Genomic DNA, 12183 nt, shown 5'->3' with positions numbered 1-12183 from the left:
TCAAGACGTCCAACTTCTTTCTGGACAAAGCCATGGTGGTGGGGGCCGAGGCAGAGGCAGTTAGGAGTGATCAGGTAGGCAGGGGAGGGCAGTTGGGGGGCAACCAGGCTAGCAGGGGAGGGCCGTTGGGGGCTAGATCAGGCCGGCAGGGGAGGACAGTTGGGGTCAACCAGGCTGGCAGAGGAGGGCCATTGGGGGCGAGATCAGGCCAGCAGGGGACGGCAGTTGAAGGCGAGATCAAACCAGCAGGGGAGGGCAGTTAGAGGTGATCATGGAGGCAGAGGCAGTTAGGGGCGATGAGACAGGCAGGCAGAGGCATTTAGGGGTGATCAGGCAGGCAGGCAGGTGAGCAGTTAGGAGCCAGTGGTCCCAGATTGTGAGAAGGATGTCTGACTGCTGGTTTAGGCCCGATCCCACGGCCTAAACCAGAAGTCAGACATCCCCCAAGGGGTCCCCGATTGGAGAGGGTGCAGGCTGGGCTGGGGGAACCCTCCCCTCCATGCACAAATTTTGTGCACCGGGCCGCTAGTTTAATAATAATATATCTAAATTTATATTTTTCATATTACTGATTTTTATTTGAGACACCTGCTTCACATTTATTTATTTGTTTTTGTTTTTATTTAAATTCTTTATGGTTTAAAGTATTACGTAAGTCTCCTTTATTCCACATTGACCTCTCCTTGACTGCCCCCACTCCCCAGCACATGCCCTCACCTCCCCACTCCCCCGTCTGTGTCCATTGGTTATGCTCATATGCATGCATACAAGTCCTTTGGTTGATCTCTTACCCCCACCCCACCCCCCTGCCTTCCCTCATAGGTTGGACAGTCTGTTTGATGCTTCTACGACTCTGGTTCTATTTTTGTTCATCAGTTAATGTTGATCATTATATTCCACAAATGAGTGAGACCATGTGATATGTATCTTTCTCTGACTGGCTTATTTCACTTAGCATAATGCTCTCCAATTCCATCCATGCTGTTGCAAATAGTAAGAATTCCTTCTTTTTTATAGCAGCATAGTATTCCATTGTGTAGATGTACCACAGTTTTCTAATCAACTCATCTGCTGATGGGCACTTAGGCTGTTTCCAAACCTTAGCTATTGTAAATTGTGCTGCTATGAACATAGGGATGCATATACCCTTTCTGATTGGTGTTTCTGTATTGTCTCTTATCTTCTTCCCTTCTGATTAATTAAATATATATTCTTATTTCATTCCTCTTTATTTACTTATTGGTCATATATTATTATTATCATTATGTTATAATTCTTTTATGTGCTGTACGTAAAGATTACCTCTTACTTTCTCTTTAATTTTTAATTGTAGTTTAATATACAAAACATAAAAGGTATCATATTAGTCATCCGAGGTATACAATTAGGTGGTATTTAGGACACTCCACACCAATATCTCATACTAGGACCAGTAAAGAAACCTCTATAGGACATCAATGCTATATAGTATTTTGCAACAGGGAGAAATATAAGAACAGAGATATTTATAAATCAATATGGATAAATAGGTTATATTGTTAAATTTTAAAAAGCAATGTGTAAGAGAGCATTTATAGCACACTAACATGTTATGTAAAAATGAAATAGAAGTAACATATTCATATATCTGCCTTTTTAAACATAGAGAAACACAGGAAGTAGTTAAGACCTGAAAACAGCTCAAGTGCCCATCAGTAGATGAGTGTATAAAAAACCCATAATAGATTTACATTATGGAATACTACTCGGCAGAAAAAAAAAAAGAAAATATTTTATGACATCATGGATGGACCTGGAAACTATTATGCTAAGTGAAATAAGCTAGTCAGAGAAAGACAAATACCATATGATCTCACTTATGTGTGTAATCTAATGTTCAAAGTAATAAAAACACACACAAAATAGGAACAAAAGCATAGATACATAGAGTAGACTGACAGCTGTGAGTGGGAGGGGTTAAGGAGGGCTGATGGAAAAAATGATTAAAGAATAAAGCAAGATAAAATATATATCACATATAGACACAAAACAACAGTATGGTGAGTGCCAGAGGAAAAGGGTTGGGAAGAGGTGGAAGTGAACAAAGGGGGGATCAAAGGAGAGGGATAGAGATATGACTTTGGGTGGTAAGTGCACGATGCAGTATGCAGGTGTTGTTTTATAATCCTAATACACACTGTAATTATACCAAAGAGGAAAATAAAATAAGTACCTTAAGTAATACTTGAACCTAGAATTTGACTATATAGTCTCACAATAAAAAACAAACAAACAAAAAACCTGTGCCCAGCTGGCGTAACTCAGTGGTTGAGTGTTGAACTATGAACCAGGAGGTCATATGTTTGATTCCCCATCAGGGCACATGCCCAGGTTGTGGGACCCACCCCCAATGTGGGGTATGCAGGAGGCAGCCAAACAATGATTCTCTCTCTCCCTCTCCCTTCCTTTCTGAAATCAATTAAAAAACACACAAAAAAAAACCCCTGGAAACAAAGTTTTAAGCTGTACTTAGTGTGTCACTGACAGTGGTGTGAGTCAAGATTCTGAAACAACTCACCATGTATCCAAAGACTCAGCAAATAAGTAAACATTGAGGAAAAGGGGGTCCCTCTCTCTAGGGAGCTATGTACACGGAAAAGGAAAGGCTGGAAAGAACTCTCTGGTGTCAAACTAGAATTGGAGATATAAGTTAGAAATCAGGGGCTTTAAAATGTATAAATAGATTGTAATTTATAGGTCATATATCAATATCCATGCTGTTTCCATCTCCCATTCTTCCTGTCTCACTCCTGACCCACCTACTCTGGGCAAACATTCCTTTAGCTTCTCAGTTTCTAGTTTCTGCTTGTTGTGTTTCTTTTATATATATTTCCCCAGTAAGCTTGTCTGAGATAATTTAGAATCCTCGTAGGTAATAAGAACAACTAAAGTTTCAAAATGAATAATAATGATAAAAGATTATAACTCAGAGAATAAGAATGTATGAGTCCATAATGACATAAATGAATAAATAAAAAACGAATGAGAGGGGGAAAGAATAATTTTCTTCTTATAAGACAATACAAGTAATAAATCTAGAATAATGGAATTATAAATATCACAATTTGGCAACAACATTTGCAATAAATTTCTCATATATGAATCACCAATGGATATCAAATATAGTGAGTTGAAATTTTAGTAAAGAAAATGTTATGCTTGTATAGTATCAAAATATCTACCCAAATGATATCTATTAATTACAAGGTTAGAATAGTAACTTAAAAAAATAGTAACTTTCCAGTAAATAACCTGGCAGACACTACATTAGCCAATTATAGGTTAGGGCGAAAGTATGCTTAGAAAGCTGGAAAGTGTGTTGTTTGGTTTTCTCTGGGCATATGTTATCATGAAAAATCTATATATGTAAAACCCTAATATGCAAATAGACCAAAAGGTGGAGCAACCTAACAATTGAACAACCGGTCGCTATGACATGCACTGACCACCAGTGGGCACACGCGAAACATGGCGGGCATCGGCAACAGGTGGCAGAACGCAGAACATGGCTGGCAGGCTGTGGCAGGATGGTGGAGCAGATGAGTGGGGGCGCCAGACCAAGGCAGGGCGCTGGTCGCTGTCATTGGGGCGAGCCTCTGGTGGTTACTGAAAATTCTTTGCTCCTGTACACTACGGTCCTGCCCAGCACTTGCACCTGCTGCTGGTGCCGGCCCCTCTTACACCCACTGCCAGCACCGGAACAGCCGCTCACACCTGCTGCCAGCACCCGGCGCCGGCCCCAATCACTTGGAGCCATCAGTGGGTGCGAGTGGCAGCTGCCAGCCCTGATCCTCCCTGAGTGCTCCTCCACCTCTCCCTGCTCCAGAGGGGTGGTTGGGGCAAGAGCCACCACTTGCACCCCTGACGGCGCTGACCCTGTTTGCACCTGGCCCCAATTGCTCAGTGCAGTCAGCACCTGGAGCAGGCACAGAGGGTACCCTGGGCCACGGCAGGCGGGGCTGAGCAGGGGCACAGAGGATGGGCCGAGACCCGCCCCTGTGCCCACCACAGCCTCGTGGCCCACAGTTCCTTTCAAGGTGCACAAATTTGTGCACTGGGCCCCTAGTAATACAATAATAATAAATAATAATATGTGAATAAACTCTGTGTTTTGTGTACTCACAACTGGAAGCGTGCTTTTTTCCAACCATATATGGCATTTTACAGTTTTTCTCTATGTTTAAAATAATTTATAATGTTAGGGTGAAAATCCTTTTTCCCAGCTGAAATAATGCCCAAGAAGAAAGGCATCAGGGCATGACGGAAATCAGGGACCATGTCCCCTAGGACTCCAGTCCCTCTGGCTCTTGGACACACGGCTCCCCGAAGGGCAATCAGAAATTAACCAGAAGCTTGGTTGCAGTCTCTCATTAGCAGTTAAGTGTTATCATTGGATTCATTTCTCTGGAGTTGGTTAAAGAAAAAAGGTTTGTAGAAGTGCCAAGGCCCCACATATTGCTTCTGTGTGTCTGGATGTTAGGTCTCCTGAAGAAAACCTGATGAGCTGGGCAACAGTCTGGTCTCTGAACTCACCAATGACGAGCTCAGGTGAGAGGAGCTGGAAATCTGCACTTGGCGATGGATCTGCTGTGTGCTAGTGGGTTCATGCGTGAGATTCGGTGCCCATGATTCTGTGTTCACATGTATTGTGCATGCTTGTGTACTTGTGTACATGGTATTTAATAGTTGCATGTGTGTGTGTGTGTGTGTCTGTATGCGTTATGTATCTGACTCAAAGTCCTCTTTTCATTCATGTAGAACAAGTTATCACTTCTTGGCGTGTGGTGAGGGACTCCTGATTCATGCCTGTCGTCATAAACACTGGCATCACAGCTGAGCATCGGCAGTGAGACTGTTGTCTCTGCTTCTGGACAAGAAGGTTCTGGACCTCACCAGGAACCAAGGTCAGCTCAGAGAGAGCTCAGACCTCTGCTCAGCAGCGTGTACTGGTGCACATGGGAGCTGTGCTGTGGGTGACACACTTGTCTGTGAGAGCTGGAAGGGGTGTTGTTTGATTTTCTCTGTGTGCATGTTATCATGTGTATGTGACCAGGTGCATTGCATGTTGTTGCTGGTTTAATGACTGCCTGTGACTGAATAGGCTTAACTGCACCAAGTAGACACCCATCCCCTGGAAGGGAATGGTCAGAAGGGTGGAAGCCTGCCTCTCAGAAATAGCAGGGTGTGTGTTACTTGTTGTAGTGAGTGTATGGCTGGGTGTGTATATGAGTTGTGGTGTGTGTTCCTTGTGAGATTTTTTTACAAAAATATTTATTGATTTCAGAGAGGAAGGGAGAGAAGAGAGACATAGACATATGTCTCTATTTTTGATGAGACAGAATCATTGATCAGCTGCCTCCTGCACACCCCCCACTAGGGATTGAACCCACAGACCAGTCATGTACCCTGATCAGAATCAAACTGTGAACTTCTGGTTGATAGGTCGACACTTAACCACTGAGCAACACCAGCTGGTCTCTTGTAAGATTTTCTAATTGTTTGTGGTCTTGTGTGCTTTTGGTGATGTGTGTACAGCACTTGAGTTATGTATATGTGGTGAGTTGAGTATTATCAGATGAGTCCACAAGTCAGATGTGTTAGTATTTTTGTGGGTGAGTGTTCCATCATTGTGTGTTGTGTATGTCTCACTTAGTGTGTTACTTATGATTTGTATGTGTGTAGAGAAGTGTTTTTGAGCTGAACCACATATTGGCTATTCTTCCCTGAGAACAAGAACGTGGTCACAGGTGACTGGAATCCTCAGCTCAGCAGTGTGTGTGTGTGTGTGTGTGTGTGTGTGTGTGTGTATGTGTGTGTGTGTGTTTATGGGTGTCAGAACTCAAGTATGTCCTTACCTGTCCTCCTTCTCTGGCACCATTAGCTGAGATGGCCACACTATAAGCAACTCCTAGTTTCTTGAAACAAATCTGCTCGCATTTCCATGTACCAGAGTGTGAGAGTCCCTCAGATTTTGCAACTTCTTCTTCACATTTTCTTTTCTTTTTTAAATGATTTTCTCTGGGATTTTTTGGTTATATTTTTAATTTTCCATTCCTCCTCTGTACTTTTATTAAACATCCCAGGAAAATAACCTTCAGGCATCAGGCTGTGTAAGGTTATTGGGTAGAATCACCATCAAATAGCGGAAAGACCTTGGGAAAGTTACTTAAATTTTGGTTTTAGTTTCCCCATCTATAAAATGATAAGAATTACACTTCTATTGTGAATCTTACAGAGGCTCTCAGTAAACAGTTACTGTGCAAAATGAAGTTAATATATTTGAGAATTTATTGTCAGTTGGAAGGTATATAAATATAAAGGAATGAAATTATCTAGTAAGAGGTTTCAGAATTTTGGACAACTTTGAGTCCTCACAGCTCTAATATAATACATAGTGCTTTGCTCCCCTAAACAAGAAAAAGAAAGTTTCCCTCTTTAATGGTTAAGAGAACAGGTTTTGATCACAAATATATATTAGACTGAACCCCATGAAGTAGTTAATACTTGGTGATTTTTATTATATAAAAACTAGTAGCCTGGTGCACAGATTGTGCACCCATGGCCAAAGGTGGAATCACGCGGCCCCATGAGTAATCGGGCTCCCTCCTCTCTGGTTCTGGGGTGCATCACCCACAACTGCTGCTGCCAAGTCACTGCAGCTCAGCAGCTCCTGCATAGAGCGTCTGCCCCCTGGTCATCTGTATGCATCATATATACCGGCCGTTCGGATGGTTGGATGGTCACTTAGCTTTTTATATATATGATTATACAAGTTTTATACATTACATATTACATACATTATACATACAGACAAACACACGTGTGTGTGTCCTTCTATTCCCTACTGCATTGCTGTGTGCCTAGAGAATTTGTATCATTTATGTTTCTATTTCTAAAAACTAAAAAACATGACAGAACACAAATTCTTAAAGCAGCTGTGACAAGTTTTTAAAATCTGGAATGTAAGTTTGATGTGTGGATTTAATTAGGAAATGTAGGTAGATCCTTAGGCCAATATGCAAATGTTGCACTAAATGTTTAACCATAGTATGAAAGATAGTTTGTGTACTATTTAGGTTTTGAAGGTGTTCTGGCATCAAGTGGTTTTAAATGTCCACCCATTTGAGAGGGTCCCTGAGTTTACAGCTGAGGGTCAGTGAAACCCGGCAGATTCACAGGAGGAGTGTGAAAATGCTCCAAAAAGCCAACTCAGCCCGGGAGTCTCACGTTATTTTAAGACATTAACAACTGACACCAGTTTATGGGGCTCATCTTCTGTTTCTACCACAGTGAATTATTAGGGTTTGGCTCTGGCTTAATACAGAATTTATCTCAGTCCTTAGAAGAGGTCCCGACACAAACGTGATGTTCAAAGTAATGGTTGAATAAAAGAGAAAACCATTTCTTGCTACTGTGTGATGAGGTCTTGTTGACCATTTTGGGGCTCAATGTTTTCCTGGAGACAGATTGGGAGAGAGGGAAGATGCATACATCCACAGGTGTGAGAAATTAATATGAAAGTTTTTAAAAATGAATGGCTTTCCCAGAGAATGACAGTATGAGATATGATAGTTCTGGTCGTTCTTTCTAGGTTCCTGAGATTCCCACACCTTCTTCATCCCCAGCAGACAGAGCAGCATGAGGCCTGAGAACCAGAGCAGTGTGTCCCAGTTCCTCCTCCTGGGGCTCCCCATCCCACCAGGGCAGCAGAGCGTGTTCTTCACCCTGTTCCTGGGCATGTACCTGACCACGGTGCTGGGCAACCTGCTCATCATCCTGCTCATCAGGCTGGACTCTCGCCTGCACACACCCATGTACTTCTTCCTCAGCCACTTGGCCTTCTCTGACATTTCTCTTTCATCTGCTATTGTCCCAAGGATGCTCATGAACATGCAGAACCAGCAACAAACCATCTCCTATGTGGGATGCATTTCTCAGGTGTATTTCTTCATACTTTTTGTTGGTCTTGACAATTTTCTTCTGGCTGTGATGGCATATGACAGGTATGTAGCCATCTGTCAGCCTCTGCACTACACCACCATCATGAGGGAGGGGCTGTGTGTACTGCTGGTGGCTGGCTCCTGGATTCTCTCCTGTGTCCATGATTTGTTGCACACTCTCCTATTGGTCCGACTGTCCTTCAGTGCCGATAATATCATCACCCACTTCTTCTGTGACCTAACTGTACTCCTGAAGCTGAGCTGCTCAGACACCTCCTTCAATGAGCTGGTCATATTCACTGAGGGAGGAATGCTTTTCTTCCTGCCTTTTTGTGTAATTTTGGGCTCCTATATCCGTATAGGGACCATCTTCCTGAGGGTGCCCTCCACTAAGAGACTCTCTAAAGCCTTTTCGACCTGTGGCTCCCATCTCTCTGTGGTGTTTTTATACTACGGGACAGCTGCAGGTGTTTACTTTTTCTCCTCATCATGGGGTTCCAAAGACATAATCGCTTCAGTCATGTATACGGTAGTTACCCCCATGCTGAACCCCTTCATCTACAGCCTGAGGAACAGAGATATAAAACAGGCCTTAGAGATGTGTGTCAATAGGGTTAAGTTCTTTAACTGGTAATCACCAAATCCTCTTGTTGCAATCAGGAGCACAATGAGACAGATCTTTTATAATTATTATACGGTCCACATCACCATACAATCTTAGAATGTGCATTCTCTTGTTATGTACAAGTGCTGTTAATATTCAACTTGGTCAAATTTGCTACTTGGGTTCTTAATAATTCTTTATTCCCTTGTTCATAATCTCTTATAAGACATTTGCAATTTTTTTTGTAAAATATGTTACACAATTATAATTGTGAGTTTGTGTTTATAGACTATGTTATTGAGGACTCACTGATTCACCATCATGATTCATTCCTGATGAACTTTTTTAAAAAACTGTATTGTTTGCTGTCTCACATTGGCTTCAAACTGATTGTGGCACATCTCTCCCAAGTCTCATTCAATGACATCATGTTGGTAGACTTCAATCACCCATAATAAGAAAAATTACACGATGAAAATTAGCATGTGCTACAAAGCAAGACTTTATAAATGCATTTTTAAAATGAATTTAACAGCACACATCTACCAATGGGTCCTACCTTAACACCTTGTCTACTGCTGATATTAGTACAGATATATTATAAATAAATCTATAGATACAGATACATATACATTTATAGATGAAGATACAGGTAGATATATAGATACTAGTACAGCAGTGGTAGTAAAGATGCCCCTTACTCGTGGTTAATGTTTACATGGTATTATTTCTATCACTTTAAGGTTTGCTACGTCTTTATATCTGTGAGGTGTCCATCACTAACAGTGTAAAGTTTGATTTGCTCTTTTTATGTAAAGCAACAATTATATTTGTGGAGAATTTTATCTATTGATATCCTATGCAAATCGATCGAATAGTGGAAAAACCTGCAGAACCAAGTCCCTATAACGCGCACTGACCAGCAGGGGCCTGATGCTCAACCCAGGAGCTGCCCCCTGGTGGTCAGTGCGCTCCCACATGGCGAGCACTGCTCAGCCAGAAGCCAAGCTCATGGCTGGTGAGTGCAGCAGCAGTGGAAGGAGTCTCTCCTGCCTTTGCTGCAGGCAGGCAGTAAGGAGTGAGGGGTCCTGGACTGTGAGAGCCAGGATTGCGAGAGGGATGTCTGACTTCTGGCTTATACCCAATACCTGGGAGGATCAGGCCTACCTGGGGGGATTGGGCCTAAGCTGGCAGGCAGACATCTCCTGAGGGGTCCAGACTAGGAGAGGGAGCAGGCAGGGCTGAGGGATCCCCAACCCATGCATTAATTTCATGCACCGGGCCTCTTGTCTAATATAATCATAACATATCTAAATTTGTATTTTGCATATTACTGATTTTTATTTGATACACCTGCTCACATTTATTGTCTTTTACCTTCCTCCCTTTTGATTAATCAAATATATATTTTTATTCCATTCCCCCATATTTACATATTGATCACTAATTATTATTATTATTACTATATTGTAATTCTTTTATGTGCTATACCAGTACATAAAGATTACCTCTTACCTACTCTTTAATTTTTAATTATACTTTAACGTACAAACCATAAAATTTATCATGTTAGCCATTGGAGATATACAGTTGGGTGGTATTTAGGACACTCAACACCAATATCTCATACTAGGACCAGTAAAGAAAACTCTATAGAACATCAATGAAATTTAGTATTTTGCAACTGGGAAAATGTAAGAACAGAGATATTTATGAATCAATATTGAGGCATAGGACATATTGTTAAATTTTAAAAAGCAATGTGTAAAAGAGCATTTATAGCATGCTACATGTCATGCAAAAATGAAGGGGAAGTAAAATATTCATATATATGCCCATTTAAATATAAAGAAACAGAGGAAGTAGTTAAGATCTGGAAACAGCCCAAGTGCCCATCAGTAGATGAGTGAATAAATAAACCCATGGTACATTTACACAATGGACTACTACTTGGCTGAAAAAAAGGAAAATCTTCCTTTTGAGACAGCATGGATGGACCTGGAAGTTATTATGCCAAGTGAAAAAAGCTAGTCAGAGAGAGACAAATACCATAAGATCTCACTATGTGTGTATTCTAATGGTCAATCATGAAAAAACAAAATAGAAATAGAAGCATAGATACATAGAGTAGACTGACAGCTGTCAGAAGGGAGGGGTTAAGGAGGGCTGGGCGAAAAAATGGTGAAGGAATAAAGCAAGAAAAAATATATATCACATATAGACATGGAAAACAGTATGGTGAGTGCCAGAGGAAAAGCAGTTTTGGGGAGGAGATGGAAGTGAACAAAGGGAGGATCAAAGGAGAGGAAAAGAGAGATAACTTTGGGTGGTAAGTACACAATGCAGTATGCATATGTTTTATTTAGCTGTACACTTGACATCTGTATGGTTTTATTAAATAATGTCAATAAATGGCATTGCAATCTAGAGCAGACTGACTGCTGTCAGAGGGGAGGGGTTAGAATTATTTGTACCCTTTTGACTATGTTGTCTTTTGCCACTAAAATAAATAGAAGAGGTGGTGAATAAAGCAAAATAGGATATAAAAATATAATGGAACCTATTATAATCCTATTATACTCTGTAATTACACCAAAGAGGAAAATAAAGTAAGTACCCTAAGTAATTCCTGAACCCAGAATTCTGACTACATCCTCTCACAGTAAAAAATAAACCTGCCAACAACGTTTTAAGCTGTACTTAGTGTGTCACTGACAGTGGTGTGTGTCAAGATTCTGAAACAACTCACCATGTATCCAAAGACTCAGAAAATAAGTAAACATTGAGGAAAAGGGAGTCTCTCTCTCTCCTCTCTCTCTCTCTCTCTCTCTCTCTCTCTCTCTCTCTCTCTCTCTCTCAAGCTATGTACAAGGAAAAGGAGAGGGTGGAAAGAACTATATGGTGTCAATCTAGAATTGGAGATATCAATTATAAATCAGGGGCTTTAAAATGTATAAATAGATTGCAATTTATAGGTCATATATCAACATCTATGCTGTTTCCATCTCCCATTCTTCCTGTCCCACTCCTGACCCACCTGCTGTGGGTAAACATTCCTTTAACTTCTCAGTTTCTAGTTTCTGCTTCTTGTGTTTCTTCTATATATATTTCCCAATTGGCTTCCCTGAGATCATTTAGAATCCTCGTAGACAATAAGCACAACTAAAGTTTCAAAATGAATAATAAATGATAAAAGATTATAACTCAGAGAATAAGAATCTATGAGTCCATCCTATATAATAAAGAGCTAATATGCAAATGGTCATTATGCCCTCATGCCATCACACCTAACGACTAAGACACTCAACACTGCAGGAGAGGAATGGGGACCAGCCAGGCAAAAATGAGCTCATGAGAGAGGAATGAGGACCAGCCAGGCTATGGACCGGGAGAGGGACAAGCCCTCACCCTGCGGTCCCGGGTGCCAGTGGTTGTGGCCTGGGCAAAGCTGCCTGCCCACAATCCCCTGCAGCTGTGGTGCAGCCAGCCTGGGTCCTGGGTGCCTGCGGCCGGCGAGAGGGAGGGAAGCCCAGGTCCCAGGTGCCTGAAACCAGCCAGAGGAAGGAATCCTGGGTCCTGGGTGCGGAGCGAGGCAGAGGT

At 41.7% G+C, this 12183-nt stretch overlaps 1 protein-coding gene across 1 annotated transcript; it reads left to right on the top strand.

The window, feature by feature from the left end:
• Positions 1-7677: 7677 nt before the first annotated feature.
• Positions 7678-8613, top strand: LOC308247846 (olfactory receptor 1J4-like; the record flags this gene model as incomplete). The annotated part of the gene is made up of 1 exon (XM_080667575.1): positions 7678-8613. One exon carries the CDS (start codon positions 7678-7680, stop codon positions 8611-8613), a length of 936 nt encoding a protein of 311 aa, XP_080523701.1.
• Positions 8614-12183: the final 3570 nt, after the last annotated feature.

This window comes from Plecotus auritus (assembly GCF_963455305.1).
Source record: "Plecotus auritus genome assembly, chromosome: 5".
In the NCBI taxonomy this organism is placed as follows: Eukaryota; Metazoa; Chordata; class Mammalia; order Chiroptera; family Vespertilionidae; genus Plecotus; species Plecotus auritus.
The sequence above is the reverse complement of the archived record's forward strand: the minus strand, read 5'-3'. Positions and strand labels throughout refer to the sequence as shown.